General features: G+C 54.3%; 2 protein-coding genes across 3 annotated transcripts; both read left to right on the top strand.

Annotated features, from left to right (window-relative positions):
• Window positions 1-85: 85 nt before the first annotated feature.
• Window positions 86-8,665, top strand: SH3BP1 (SH3 domain binding protein 1). 2 transcript variants are annotated; one of them, XR_014884052.1, is made up of 19 exons: window positions 86-531; window positions 2,212-2,254; window positions 2,499-2,603; window positions 3,208-3,284; window positions 3,552-3,663; window positions 3,739-3,815; window positions 4,194-4,329; window positions 4,942-5,010; window positions 5,346-5,436; window positions 5,654-5,796; window positions 5,871-5,982; window positions 6,070-6,151; window positions 6,336-6,416; window positions 6,523-6,639; window positions 6,776-6,873; window positions 7,081-7,210; window positions 7,347-7,459; window positions 7,822-8,404; window positions 8,510-8,665. XR_014884052.1 is itself a non-coding variant. In XM_010711234.4 (18 exons), the coding sequence occupies exons 1-18, from the start codon at window positions 470-472 to the stop codon at window positions 8,097-8,099; spliced, it is 1,926 nt and encodes a 641-aa protein (XP_010709536.1). In that variant the 5' UTR covers window positions 86-469; the 3' UTR covers window positions 8,100-8,461. The 2 variants fall into 2 exon arrangements, 1 of the variants encoding a protein (XP_010709536.1); XM_010711234.4 differs by lacking the exon at window positions 8,510-8,665 and having other exon boundaries at window positions 7,822-8,461.
• Window positions 8,666-8,708: 43 nt separating this feature from the next.
• On the top strand, window positions 8,709-12,186 carry PDXP (pyridoxal phosphatase). Its single transcript, XM_010712211.3, has 2 exons — window positions 8,709-9,427; window positions 10,659-12,186. Exons 1-2 carry the CDS (start codon window positions 8,848-8,850, stop codon window positions 10,982-10,984), a joined length of 906 nt encoding a protein of 301 aa, XP_010710513.2. The 5' UTR covers window positions 8,709-8,847; the 3' UTR covers window positions 10,985-12,186.
• The last annotated feature ends 3,089 nt before the right edge of the window (window positions 12,187-15,275 follow it).

The following is a 15,275-nucleotide window of genomic DNA, read 5'->3' as shown; positions in this document are numbered from 1 at the left end:
CCACACCACAGCTGGTGGTAAACACGGCAAGGCGGGTGAAAAACAGAGCGTGGGCCTCCCACTTGGGCTCAGCAGCAGTGTGCCTGTCCTGCCTTGTTATGTGTTTGCTGCAATAATATTTCCCCTTTAAGGCTGGGCTTAAGTTATTTATACTTTGTAGGGTGGTGACAGGAACACAGAGCAGAGCAGAGCCCTGAACCGCTCTTACCTGATCCGCAGCCAGGAAGGAAGCTCAGAAAAAGAGAGGGACTGTGAGAGAGAGCCTAAGAGAGGGGAAGAAAAAGCAGGCAGGGCATCCCCGGGGAGGGACAGGGGAGGGGACAAACCGGCAAAAAGAAAAAGAGGGAACCAGGGCAGAAGGAAGGAGCACGGAGGGAGAGGTGCTCGGGGAGCGGCAGCTCTGCAGAGCAGAAGGGCTGGGCGTCCCATGCCAAGCGTCACCAAGGGGTGCTGAGCTTCATCTCCCAAGATGATGAAGAGGCAGTTCAATCGGATGCGGCAGCAGCTGTCCCATCCCAACGCCACCAGCCGGTAAGGACTTCTCTACTTCCAGGGTCAGTGAGCTGGGAGGGAGCAGGATGTAGGGCCTGGGGGTGGGCACCAGGCTGGATTGGGCAGCCGGGTGGTCAGGGAAGAGGGAAAATGTGGGAGATGGGCTTAAGGCATCTTCAGCATAAGATGAGGGGCTGTGGGTACCAGCTCCCTGGTGCTGCAGGGCAGTGGGATGGTGGCTCAGTGCTACTCACCAGCGATGGGCTCCACAATCTGTCTGCCCATGGATGTTGGCTTCCCCAGGATGTGAGGGCAATGGGCAGGGTCACCCCAACCACATGCCCTAGGCTATGCGGCGTCCAAGAGAAGCTGGGACTTGCTCCCTCCATTCAGATGGGTGCCTGGTGCCCTGCATCTGACCAGCAGTGTGGACACCCTGTGGCAGAACCTGTGGAGGACTTTCAGCTTCAAATGTATTCCTACAGCTCAGTCTCACTTCCACCACTTCCTTATTTTTCTTTTCGGCTTTCCAGAGCTCTCCCTTTGCAAAACCCAGGACTGGGCCCTCCCTCCCCAGCCCCCTCACACTGTTTCCTGCAGCCACCTCTGCACAGAGGCACACAGACTCCTGAGCCCTAGGAGGCTGATGGGGACCAGCCCCAGGTCTATCAGGGGCCTTCAGCCACCACGGCAGAGCTGCAACCCACTCGCCTGTTGCCCTTCTTGCATTTCCCAATGGGAACCAAATCTCCCATCTCTCTACCTCGGAAGAGAGCTTTCCCATCTCCATGTTGAATGTGCCTCCATTTTGCTTGAGGCTGGGTGTGCAGAAGGCCCTACGCAGCTCATGCAGCCCCAAAGAGAGCAATTCACCCACCGCAGAGCCTCTCCTCCATAGGGCTGCGATCTCACGTGACTTTGGCTGCCTTCAAGCCAACCACCCCCGTTTCCTGCAGCTCGTCCCATGTCAGTTCTTGCAGGAGCTGAAAACAGAAACGTGAAGTGGCCAGGCAGGGGGATAAAGCAGCAGCACAGGAGGTTCCCAGAGAGCAGCAAGGACATGGGTCCACTAATCAAAGTTTTCCCTATGGGAGGAGTCATGGAGTTTTGGCAGCCTTGGGTGTTGGGTTTTGAATTGGGTTTTGATCAGGATTTGCAGCAAACCAGAAGCTTCCTTTGCAAGATTCACTCTGCGTACATGCTTGCAAAACCAACCAGAAAGCTGCCTTCATTTACGCCCTGCAGGGGGCTGGTGGTGTTGGTCTATCTCCAGCCTTACCACAATGTTACAGTTGCTCCAGCCCTGGTGGCATCTCAACTTCCAACAGTCTGCTCAGCAAAGGCAGATGCCTACAGGGCTCCAGTAGGAGCTGCCTTGGATTTGCCTTCAGGGAAGAGGCAGTTGGGAGAAAGTTTTACCCCCAAATTTATCACCAGAACAGTGGCCCTGTCGCACTGGGATATTTTGGGCTAGGTGCTCTGAGCTGGAAGCCCAATCTGATGAGGTGACGCCTGATGGGGAGACCTGAAGCCCAGCTTGATGGGGAGCTGCTTCTCTTGGTCCTGGTGCTCTCCTGGGCTCGCTCTACCTGTAGCCTTGGATAGGATGGTCTGAGCCATAGCCAACCAACCTCCTATTGGGATCTCAAAGAGAGGAGGGTGAGATGTGGGAGGAAGTCCCCCCATTTCTTCTCTTGACTTGTTCTTCTCCCTCCACAGAGCCCAAGAAGCAACTGAGTTCCTCACAGAAGATTTGCTGCAGGTGAGGCGAGTGCCAGCTTGCACCTGCACGTAGGGACGTGCCCCATCCCTACCTGCGATCCTCCCCACTGGCACCTCCTTGTTACGGGTCTGAAACACTTCTGCCTGCTGGAGGGCGGCTCCAAGGCCAACACGGCAGCTTCACAGCACTGGCAGATCCAGCACGGCTGTGTCAGCGAGCGCTGCTCTGACATGCCCCCAGTGACACAAAGAAGGGCTCATCAGTGCCACTTTTCCACCCCCAGATCGAGCAGAGGGTCGAGCCAGCCAAGCGAGCAGCTCACAGCGTGTCCAAGCGGCTCCAGGCTTGTCTGCAGGGGCACTGCGGCGCTGAAATGGACAAGAGAGTGGTGAGTATACCCTGGACACCTCCTCAGCCACCACAAACCTTGAGTCCTAGATAGCATCTTTGCAAAGCCCTAAGCCCATGCCCTTTCCTGAACTCCTGTGGCGAGGAGCAGCATGGTGCAGCTGGGCATGGGTACACCACTGCTTCCTCTTCCTTGGTTTGAACCTGCCACCTCCTTCCCAGCTGGTGCTCACCAGTTCCTATCTGGAAAGCAAGCCCTCCCCATGATACTGCAGACTCTTTCTTCTCCTAGCTTGGCTAAATTATTCTCAACATTAAATTCCACCATACACTTGAAGCCATGGCAGGGCTGAGCCTAACAGTGTCCTCCATGAGTCCCGCAGTCCTCCACTGTTTTGGAGAAGGCTAGTGAATTTCTAACCAGCTGTTTAGCCAACTGTGTCCTGGCTTTGGCCAAAAGGACATCCAAAGGGCTCTTACTCTGGCCCCAAGGCCAAGAGGAAGCTGGACTAGAGGGAGATGTGGGGAACCATTATGGGTTTAGGAGGCTGTCTGTTCCTTGCCCACAGTGGTATAAATCAGGGCGAGCGAGCTGCCACACATCAGCTCATCATCTCTTTTCCCAAACCCATGGCTCTTTGCAGAAGAAGCTACCCTTGATGGCTCTGTCTGCAACGATGGCTGAGAGCTTCAAGGAACTGGACACAGAGTCCAGCCTTGGGTAAGTGCCAGTGGGAAAAGATGGCAAAAACCTAGCTGAACTGCTACCTGGGCTCTGGGACTTCCACTTCCAAGCCAGGCTGTCAAATCCTGTCCTGAGAAAATGGAAAACACCAGCATCAAGGGGGATGAGGGGACAGCCTCCAAGCACAGAAGGGGGACCGGGGCTGGCTCTGGGTCCCCACATGGGTATACGTATGGTAAGGGATGTTGGATTGGAGGCTGGCATGGCTCCAGCCTGTGCTTGTTTCACCCCTCTCCCTTTCAGGAGAGCCTTGGAGATGGGCTGCTGCATCCAGAGTTTGCTGGCCAAGATCTTGGCCGAGTTTGAGATTGCTGTAGAGCGTGACATCCTGCAGCCACTCAACAAGCTCAGTGAGGTAGTCATGGCCAACCCCCAGCTCTAGTGTTCCATCCCCAAACCTTTGCCATTCAACCTGGTCCCTCTCTTCCAGGAGGAGCTTCCCATCATCCTGAAGCGCAAGAAGACCCTCCAGAAGCTGATTTCTGACTGGAATGCCATAAAGAGCCGGTATGGAGCATGGTGTGGTCATGGGAGACCAATTGGGTTGGAGGAGAGGAGCAGACAACTGCCCTCTGCCAATATGGGGAGCAAATCTCCCAGGGACAGGAGGGAAGCCAAAGAGGCAGTAACTCGTCCTCAAACCCCTTCTCCACATTCATAGAATCACAGAATCATAGAACCATTAAGGTTGGAAAAGATCCACATCCATATGGTTCTTGAATACCTGCAGGGAAGGTGATTTCATCAGTTCCCTGGGCAGCCTGTTCCAGTGCATCACCACTCTAAGAATAAATTCTTCCTAATTTAACTATTTTTTCCTAATATTTCACCCCGTGTCCCCACTGATGAGGCTGTGAGTATTGCTTCTTCTCTCCTACTTCAAAGGCTGAACCAAGCTGCCAAGAGTTCCAGTAACAGTGCAGGAGCTGGAGCTGGCCCAGGGGCATCTTCTGCTGCCAACAAACTGGAGATCCTGAAGGAAGAGGAGGAGGAGGTGAAGAGGAAGGTGGAGCAGTGCAAGGTGAGAACATCACTAGCTCTCCTCCTTGGGGCAGCTCCAGGGCTGGAGACCTGCTTTTCTCCAGCAGCTCCATCCAAGGTGACTCCCTCACCAAGAGCAAGCCGGCCAGCGCAGCCTATCTTGCGCAAGCAACCAGCTCCCTTCCAGCAGTGTGGAAGCAGGGAGATACCCCAAGCCTGGGGAAGAACAAAAGTAAAGGATTTGAAGCATAAGCTGTTGCAAAGAGGAGGCTCCAGGGGCTGGAGCAGGGAGAACAAGGAGTGCTCCCAGGTCTGAGACTCAGCTGAGCTAGGGTCTGTGCTGGATGACAGGGGGACTGATTCCCATCATCTTTCTACATGTCCACACTGTTTCCTTTTGAGAGCTCTTTGCCTTGTTTGTCAGAACCTACCATAGCTGGGAGATCCTCTTGTGAAGTTCTAGGGCCTTATGGTAGGACAGGTCACTGCTATGACCTAAACTCAAGTGACAGGGGTGAGGAAGGGTCCCCATGCAGCCCCAGCCTGCCCTCCCATCAGCTTCCATGAATGAGGGGCTTCTTGAAGGCATCCCCTCTTCCTGGGTGCCAGGCAGGAGGGGGATAGATGCTCTTCTTGGTGTCTCCCTTCCCAGGATGAGTACATGGCTGACCTCTACCACTTCTCCACCAAAGAAGACAGCTATGCCAGCTACTTCATCAGAGTAAGTTCTCCTCTTAGCATGTGAAATGTCTCTGGGGTATGTCCAGCCTTGTCTCCATTTGCAACAAGCCCTCCAGCCAGAGCAGAGTGCAGCATGCACTAGAAGATGCCTCCAAATAGAGCAGTTGTCCCAGTTCATCCCCCTCTCTAATTTGTCTTCTATCTATCACTATAGACATGATCCCACAGATCCAGGGGATTTCTCTTGCAGTTCTCCCTGCAGCATCTTTGCTTTCCTTGGTGCTCTCCTCTTATGAGTGCAGTGTCCTAGGGATAGGACTCTGGAAAGGAGACAGTGCCAAGCTGAGCACTGGCTGTTTGTTCCTTATCTGGCAGCTGCTGGAAATCCAAGCCCAATACCACCGGCAGTCTCTGGAATCTCTGGACTCGGCTCTGACAGAGCTGAAGGAGAGCCACAGCCAGAAAGGTACCCAATCACTTGCAAGGTAGCATGGGGATGGCTGTAAGAACAGCCATCAGTGCTGGGAAAGGTGGCTTCTTTTCCCCATACCTGCTGCTGCTTCCTACCATGGGGTGGTGGGCACTGCTTCCACCAAGCTAACCCCAGCTTGGGATTAAGATGCCACCGTGGTTGGATACCACCAGGACCCCAATCCCTAAGAACATTTCCCTGTCTCCCCCAGAGCCCTCCTTCACCACAGAAACCCCAGTGCTAGGGTACTACGGCGTGCCCCTGCAGACACACCTCAAGAACTTGGGCCGAGAGATTGCTCTGCCTATCGAGGCCTGTGTCATGATGCTGCTGGCCTCAGGCATGAAAGAGGAGGTAGGCAGCCCTCACTATCCCACACTCCCTAAAAATACTCCACATCACCCTGCATCCCTTTGCTCCATCCCCAGGGACTCTTCCGGCTGGCAGCAGGAGCCTCGGTGCTGAGGAAGCTGAAGAGCAGCTTGGCCAGTGGCTCTAATGCACTGGAGGAGTTTTATTCAGACCCCCATGCTGTGGCCGGTGGGTGTGGTGACATGGGGCAGGGATATGGGGGCGGGGGGTCACTGCTGTCCCCCAGTCTCCATCACCTCCCCACTCCCCCTCTAGGCGCATTGAAATCCTACCTGCGGGAGCTACCCGAGCCTCTGATGACCTTCAAGCTCTACGATGAATGGATCAAAGTGGCCAGGTGGGTCAGGGCTCACAAGCCCAACAGCCCAGCAGCTGTTTGGCCTCTCACTTTGGGGGTGGGATGAGTAGTGAAGAAGATGCAGCAGTGCCCATCATCAGCAACATCAGCCCTTCTATCCCATACACCAAGTCCATTTTTGTCCTACAAAGCGGTCTGAGCTCTCCTTTTCTCTCTCCTGCAGCTTAAAGGACGTTGACGACCGGGTACAGAGCCTGAGAGACACCTGCAGCCGCCTGCCCCAGGACAGCTACAACAATTTGAGGTGTTTCTGTGGGATGGGGCTGCTTTGATCCCACACATTCACCAGGGGCAGCCATCCCTTCCTGAGTGTGCACTCACTGTTTCCTTGTTCTCTTTTTACCCTGTAGGTATCTGATCAAGTTTTTAGCCAAGCTAGCAGAGCACCAGCATGTGAATAAAATGACCCCCAGCAACATCGCCATAGTGCTGGGCCCCAACCTGCTGTGGCCAGAGCAGAGCACAGGGTGAGGTCTGGCTGGGTTGCAGGTTTTCTGGAGAGAGGCAGTCCTTCTTTTTGGGCTTTACTCCTCCAGAATTAACATAAAATGGGTTAATTCCCATAACTCCTTCCCTGATGGCTCTCCCACCTCTGCCTCTCAGAGACCCTGTGCAACTGGACTTGGCCTCAGTCTCCTCCATTCAGGTGGTGGGAGTCGTGGAAGCCCTCATCCAGAATGCAGACATACTCTTCCCTGGAGGTAGGCCTTCGCTCTGTCTTTTCATCTTTAGGGACCATAGCAGAAGGTGAAAGGAACATAAAAAAAGCACCACAAATAGCAGAAGAATGGATGAAGAGCATCCCAGGCAGCTGCAGTTCCCTGCTGTAGTCTGCTCCTGGGACATGGGGTATGCTCAGTGTCTAGCAGGGATGTAGTAAGCACTTCTTGGTCTTTCTCCCCGTGCAGAGATAGATTTCAGTGTCTCAGGGATGTTCGCACTGCCTGCGGATGTCAGACTCAATGAGGCTGCCCCAGTAGACGAGCTGCCACCCAAATCCCCCCCAGCCTGCTCTCCATCTCCCCTGGATGAAGAGGCGTAAGTCTGGCAAGAGCAGGGGGCTCCTGACCTCTATTCCACCCCTTCCCCGCAGGCTACAAGGCCAGGACCACCATGCCCCATGGTGCTGGCTCTAACCATCATCTGAACACCCAACTGTCTCCTTCTCCTCCAGCACAAAAGACTCTGAAGTGAGCTCCCAGCCGCTTTCCCCAGTGGTGACCAAGCCGTCCCCTGAAGCCACAGTGCCACCAGCTCTGACACCAGCCAATGACACTGCCCGCAAAGGTTAGGACACGGAGGCACAATGCTTGGGAGATGCCTACAGGGCCGACACCTCCACTTTCTCCAGTTTATCCTTATCTCATCACATCCTGCAAGATGGGGTAATGGGCCACCACATGGGAGGAGAAGGGCCTTAATCTTTCCCCTTGTTTTCTGCTCTCTATCCCCACCCAAGGAAGGACTCTGGGATGGAAAGCACTCCATTCAAAGCTCATGTCTCACTGCAAACTGAAGAGGGTGGGAAAAAAGTGGGATGTGCTCTGTCTGACCCACACAGGGCTCTGCTACGTTAGCTATGCAAGGAGCATCTTGTCCCTCACCCTACCTGAGACACACGCCATGACTCCCCTCTGCTTTCTTTCCAGTCAAGCGCCCGGCTCCATCTCGACCCACAGGGCCTCCACCTGTAGCCCAAGCCCGAAGCATGATCGAACACACTGCCAGCCCCAGGGCCCGGCCACGACGGCTGGGTGCTCCCTCCATCCCTCCACCACTGCCCCCACAGCCAGCACCGCGCCACAGCCGTGAATCCCTCACGTCCCCGGGGCCTCCCACCACCAATACTCCGGATTGCACCGCGGATGAGGGGACGGCGGAAGGACAGAGCCCCTTGGTTGGATCAACAACAGTGGAGAATGACTGAGCAAGGCGCGGGGCTGCCATCAGCTCCCACTTGCTTCCCCTTCTTCATCCACCACCATGAGCCTTCCACCTTGCCCCGTCAGGCTGGGCAGTAGGGTTCAGACCCCTCCTGTTCCCGCCATCAGCCCACAGGCCCTCATCCTCCCCCAGGGAGGGAAGGGAAGGCCCTGTGGTATTTCGGCTGGGGGTGAGAAATAACCCATCGGGCGGAGCCCCGCACCAGGCCTGGCGCGGCTGCAGGCGGACGCGCGGCCGCCATTTTGCCTCACGTTGCCTCAGAGCGCGTCACCTCGAGCCCACGAACAGGTTGGTTTGCCTGTGAGAAGATTCTATTTTTTAAGAAGATATATATGCCTGCGCACACATGTGGACATGTATATCTCTGTACATATCGCGACTACATGATTTCAGGAGACGCTGGGACGCGAGCGCTGCCACGGGCCGGAGCGGGATGGCAGCCCGATCCTATAACGGCGGTTGCACCCCAGCGAGGCGCGGGGTGCCCTTGGCCAATCAGCCAGCGTGCCCTCGCTCCGTCCCGCCTTCCCACCTCATTTCTGGGCAGCCGATAGGACGCCGAGGCTGTCGCTTCTCCCTTCGTTCGACCACGCCCCTCTCCCTGCAGACGATAGGTCGGTGCCGCCGTCACTCCTCTCCCTCCCCGTCTCCCATTGGTAGAGCCGTGCCGGCGGGCGGTGCCGCTCGGCGTCGGGGCGTGGCGCGGCGCAGCGGCGGCCGTTGGCGGCGGCATGGCGAGCTGCCGGCGGCTGAGCGGCGCGGCGCTGCGGGAGGTGCTGGGCTCGGCGCAGGGGCTGCTCTTCGATTGCGACGGGGTGCTGTGGGCGGGCGAGTCCGCCGTGCCCGGCGCTCCCGAGCTGCTGGAGCGGCTGCAGCGCAGCGGCAAGGCCGCGCTCTTCGTCAGCAACAACAGCCGGCGCTCGGTGGCCGAGCTGGAGCTGCGCTTCAGCCGCTTGGGCTTTCGCGGCGTCCGCGCCGAGCACGTCTTCAGCTCCGCGCTCTGCTCCGCGCTCTTCCTCCGCCAGCACCTCCTCAGCGGAGGAGGGGCGGGCGACGGCAGCGCGGTGAGCCGCGTCTTCGTGCTGGGCGGCGAGGGGCTGCGGGGCGAGGTGCGGAACGCCGGGCTGCGCCTGGTGGGAGAGGGCGAACAGGGAGCGGAACAGGTGCACGCCGTGCTGGTGGGCTACGACGACCAGTTCACCTTCGCCAAGCTGGCCCAGGCCTGCGCCTACTTGCGAGACCCGCGCTGCATGCTGGTGGCCACCGACCCCGATCCATGGCACCCGCTGAGCGACGGGCAGCGCACCCCCGGTGAGCCCCGCAGCGCCCTTGTGTGGTGTGGGGCTTGTGAGGGGCTGGGGCTGTGAACTCTGGAGAAGAGGAGCTCAGGAGGGACGTTATTGCTCTGCAGTGACCTGAAAGGGGGTTGTGGTGAGGTGGGGGTCGGCCTTATCTCCCAGGTAGCAGCAATAGAGCAAGAAGGAATGGCATCTAGTTGCATTGGGGCAGGTTCAGGTTGGATATTAAGGAAAATTTCTTTGCTGAAAGAGCGGTGCTGCAGTGGCACAGGCAGCCCAGGGAGGTGGTGCGGGTTCCTGGAGGTGTTCCAGAACCGTGTGGATGTGGCACTGAGGGATGTGGTCGGTGGGGATGGGCTGGTGGTTGGTCCAGGTAATCCTAGTGGTCCTTTCCAACTGAAATGATTCTATGACTGGGGCTGAGCTCCCCAGCTCGGAGCCATGTCATGGTGATGGGATTGGCTGTTGTGTAGGCCATCAGAAATGTGCACAAGATTCCCTAAGCAACAGGGCTGCTGGAATTGCTGTCATGCCTTTCTGGGCATATTAGTTGACAGCTGACTGAACATAAGGCAGCAATGTGCCCAGGTGGCCAAGAAGACCAATAGCATCCTGATTTGTATCAGTAATAGCACAGCCAGTAGAAACAGGGAGGTGACCATCGCTCTGTACTCAGCACTGTGAAGCTGTACCTTGAGTGCTGTGTTCAGTTTTGGGCCCCTCACTATAAGAAGGACACTAAGGCCCTGGAGTGTGTCCAGAGAAGGACAACAAAGGTGGTGAAGGGTCCAGAGCACAAGTCTGATAGGGGGTGGCTGGGGGAACTGGGATTCAGTTCAGTCTGGAGAAGAAGAGGATAAGAGGAGATCTCATCACCCTCTACAAAGACCAAGAAAGAAGGTTGTAGGATGTTGGGGGTCAGCTTCTTCTCCGAGGTAACAATGATAGGACGAGAGGAATGCACCAAGGGATGCTCAGGTTGGATATTGGGGAAAATTTATTCTCCGAAAGAGCGGCACTGCAGTGGCACAGGCTGCCCAGAGAGGTGGTGCAGTCACCATCCCTGGAGGTGTTCCAGAACCGTGTGGATGTGGCACTGAGGACATGGTCAGTGGGTATGGTGGGGATGGGCTGGCAGTTGGACAAGTGAATATTAGAGGTATTTTGGAGCCTTAACAATTCGATGACAGAGCTCTCACTTGAGCTACCTGCACCTATATCTTTTTCTTCTCCTTTCCCCCCAGGGACTGGCAGTCTCACAGCTGCAGTGGAAACAGCTTCAGGCCGCAAGGCGCTGGTGGTGGGGAAGCCCAACACCTACATGTTCGATTGCATCGTGGAGCGTTTTGGTATTGACCCATCCCGTACCCTCATGGTGGGAGACCGTCTTGAGACAGATATCCTCTTTGGCAAGAACTGCGGCCTCTCTACCATCCTCACGCTGACAGGTGTCTCCCGCCTGGAAGAGGCACTGGCCTACATGGCCAGCGACAGCGCTGCTGCCAAGGATATGGTGCCCAATTACTATGTAAACAGCATTGCAGAGTTGATACCAGGCTTGGATGAGTAGTGGTCTTTATGTGCGAGAGCAGAGGGGTCGGGTTCCCCATCCCAGATCTCTATCTGTTCCATTTTCTGTCTCACCACCCTTTTCCCTCACTTCCTGGTTTCTTCACATTCCGGTACCCTTTTCTGGGGACAGGAGGAGAGGAGGGCAGGGTTAAAGTTGTTTCCTTTCTGCTGAGAGCCACCCATGACAGAGTCCTTTTCTCCCAGAACTGGTGCCAATACCAGCATCTCTGGGAGAGAACTGGAGGCCTTGAGGCTGACATGGGAGTCAGAACAGTGTTTTAGTGTGTGGCCTCTCCTGCTGCAGGGGTTAGGGAACAGCTATCTTAACGGTTTTCTCTTAGATAACCAGTGGCGGCCTTTTACTGCTGTCCCCTTGCTCTGCAACTCTTCATGTCTGAGCTGCATCCCTGCAGTCCTTATGGTAATCCCCTCCTCAGGAGGGGAATGGCTGGGGGTATCACCCACCGCCACCCACCCATCTCCATCGGTGCCAGGGTGTGTTGAAGAAGCATTCTGGAGCAGTGAATGAGAGCATCTGCCTCCCACAGGCGAATAAGCGAATGAGAGCATCACATCATCTCTTGTCTTCTCTCTGCTGTTCCTTACAGGTGTTTCCCTACCACCCCCTGACCTGACTTGCCTAAAAGCTATGCCAGTATTTGTCAGAAAAGACTGCAGAAAGGGAAAAAAGGCTGTCCTTGTCCCTTTTTTTGTGCCAAACAACTCAGACTCAAGTCGGTCTGTGGTTGTACTTTGTTTTCAAGTATCCCTTCTGAAGGGGCTTGTGAGAGAGGGCTCCTAAACCACAGAAGCACAGCAGGAGTGAACTTTATGACTCTCCCCTAGTTCCCCTCCTCAGTGGATTTTGCCATGGTGTGGTGAGAGAAAAGGGCTGATGGGGGGTCTGTGCTCCGGCTGCTGAGGTGTGGTATGATGTTGCTATTGTTACTGCTGTGAATGTTGCAGCCCTCAAAACCATTCCTTGCTGCTTCGTCTTTCTATGTTTTTTTTTAATTTATTTATTATACTAACTTATTTATTGTTCAAATATTGTATTATTTGTATAAATAATGCTTACTGTTTGAACCAAGGGGACAGGGGGCAGATTCTTCGGGCCTCCCTTACTGTCCATGTCCTATATTGATGTTCTTACACTCACCGTGTTTCTGAATATAATAAAGTGTGAGCGTAGGCTGGAAATGACCTCCTTTCTTCTCCTGCATTCCTATCGAGATGAGAACGGCTTGCCTGTCTCTGAGCCCTTGAAGATCTCATCTGATGAGGGCATGGAAGACCTCACTCATAAGTAAATTACTGCTCATGCAGCAGAACTAGATGCATCTTACTAGGACAATTCTTGGTCCTTGGTGTCCTTCTTCCTCTCCTCAGATAACTTAGGGGGGAGGAAAAACTCCAAAAATAGAAGGACATCCAAAGAGCTCTCTGAAGCTTCCCTGTCATCTTAATTGGAGCCCTTTGTATGTGTTTCTCTCTCCCTTTTGTGTCTCCCACCTCCAATTACATGACCAGAGGAATGGTACTTAACAAGCTCCTGATCCATGCTTGTATCCCCAAGTAAAGCAAGGCCCGAGATCTAATGTGCCTTGCTAGCTCTGCTTGCTTAATTAGTGAGCCACCCAAGACAAACGCTGTCTTTAGCCACTGGACTGTACTTGCCCTGAATGGGGCTGAGATCAGCAATATAGGGATCCATCAGACCTGCCGGACTGGTTTTCTTTGGCTTCCCTCTGCTACTATCACTCCTGTGCATAATGAAAGCGAGCATGGGTAGATCTTATTAGAAAGCAGATGCCCTCCCACTGTTCCTGATGGATGGTGAGTTCTCCATCCAAGCCCTTCAGATTTCCATTCGCCTTGAGCTAAGACCTCTGGTGCTGAGGGGTCTTTAGGGATTACATCTGCTATTGAAGCTGAGATAAGTGATGGCTTTCTGCCTGGGTAGATTCATTTCTTGGTGGCTAGCGAAATCACACAGTTGCCACAGAGAACAAGTCTGTGGAGAACGAAGCCGTGGAAATGCATGGGAGGAGGGGATGGATGGAAGCTTGTTTTGGTGCTCCATAGAAAATATTTCTTTCTTCACCTTCAGAAAACTGCACCATCCTTTCCTGCTGTGCAATAAGAACAAGAGCACAGTGAGGCACATGGCAGCTGTTCATTACCCAAGGAGCCCCAAATTCTTTGTGTAATTGCAGTTACTGTGGCAACTGCTGGGTGTGATGCTAGCAGCAAATGGTGGAGCATCGCCTGCTCTGGGCAAGACCGAGGGAGAGGTCTGTGTCCATTTGTCTGAGCATAGTGATTTGAAGGCAAGCCTCCAAGGAGGAGAGTCCACAGCCTCTGGGCAACGTGTGCCAGTGCTCCATCACCCACACAGTGAATAACCTTTCCTGAAAACTGTTACCCTTTCTTGCTCTGAGGGCATATTGCTGACTCATGTTTAACTTGTTGTCTACCAAGACCCTCCACTCCTTTTCTACCAAGCTGCTTTCCATGCTTGCCCATGAGCAGGACTTCTCATTTCCCCTTGATGAACTTCACGATGTTTCTGTCATCTCCAGCCTCTTGAGGTCCCTCTGGATGGCAGCACAAGCCTCTGTTCTGTGAGCTGCTCCTCCCAGTTCTGTGTCAGCTGCAAATCTGCTGAGGATGTGCTCTGCCCCATCACCTTGATCATTAATGATGTTATATACAGGACTGGCCCCAGTACTGACTCCTGGGGCACACTACTAGTTAATTCTAATAACTAGTGGACTTCTTGCCACTGATCACTGCTCTATAGATTCATCCATTCACCTAGTTTTTGATCCACCTTGCTGTCTCCTCATCCAACTTGTCTCCTCAATCCAACTTCAACTCCACCTCTATAAAGGATCTTAAGGGAGGCAATGTCATAGGCTGTACTGATGTTTAGATAGACAATATCCATGCTCTCCCACCACGTACCAAGCTAGTCATTTCCTTAGAGGTGTCATTTCATCCTAGAAGTATATCCACAGCAGAAAGACAACAAATCGGTCTAAAGATACTGATCAGTGAGCAGATGCCTTTAATATGAGGAACTAATAATCACGGGCTGGGATGTTGTTAGTGTTCAGCCACATGAGATGGTAAAAGAAAGGGAAGGATCTGGCAGGTGTTGGGACTGGCAGGATAGGGAAGGTTTGTTGCATGGGAAAGTTCCATTGGAGCCAAGACAGGCTCATGATCCCAGCAGCTCGCTCGATACTTGCCCAACCTGCAGTGAGAATGCCCCTTTGCCAAGGCAGGCACCTCGGCACCACCCTGTACCACAGCAGCCGGTGTGGGGAGGAGGAGGAGGTGGTGGCAAGAGGCAGCAGCCTGTTCCTGCCTGCCCTGGGGAGGCAGCCAGAATCTGCTCTTCCTCCAGCACTGCGGTTGGGTTCCTCTTCTGTTGCACGCTTTGCCACTCCTTGATCCTTACGCAAGGTGTGGTCCCCTCCTCTCCATCCTTCTCAGGTACCCCGTTACCATTCCCATGTCATCTATTCCTTCCTTATGGACTCTGACCCAAGCAAGCTTGCCAAGCAGCTCAAGATTTGTGTGGCTGTTAGACTTTGCCTTGGAATTGCACACAAATAATGTGTGCTCCTGGTAGACAGGCTATTTTGGCTCTCCAGACAATCCCTGCAAGATGCTGAGCAGCTGAACCAGTTGAGAGCAATTAAAAGCCACTAATAACCATGCTAGCCTAGAGAGCTCTATCAGGCTGTTTCAGTGAACCACTGCAGCCAAGCACTGGCAGCTCTATAAGGCTTGAGCATGGAGACAAAGGAGGTGACGCAGAACACGGTCCCAGGTGCTGATCATGAGTTAACATCCTTTGGCCTAATGCATTGAGGCTGCTGATTCAGCTGACTGTGAGCAGAGCCTAGGAGTAGTGTGAAGCAATGCCAGGCCCTGGTGTTGCACCCACAAAGTTTCAGAGGTGGAAGTATGAAGGATGGCACTGTGCTTCCATTTGCAACTAGGGAATGATGTCTGCACAGACTGGGTCACCTGAAGACTGTCACGTCTCATGGGATGAGTTGGCTGTACCTCCAGCAGAGCTCAGGCTACTTTAGCTCACTGCTTTGTAATCCACCACAGGCAGTCTGCTGAACTGCCTTCGCTCAGCAATTTCAGGAGTGAGAGGCCCTGCATCATGGAGCAGTGCTGCACTGTGACTCCCATTTGGCCATAGGTTTGTCCTCGAGCCAGCATCGCTGGCAACCTACCTGCTGGTGCAAGGTTTTGAGCTGCCTTCT

The sequence above is a fragment of the Meleagris gallopavo genome, chromosome 1 (assembly GCF_905368555.1).
Source record: "Meleagris gallopavo chromosome 1, MGAL_WU_HG_1.1, whole genome shotgun sequence".
NCBI classification, from domain to species: domain Eukaryota; kingdom Metazoa; phylum Chordata; class Aves; order Galliformes; family Phasianidae; genus Meleagris; species Meleagris gallopavo.
This window is presented reverse-complemented; position numbering and strand designations above follow the sequence as displayed.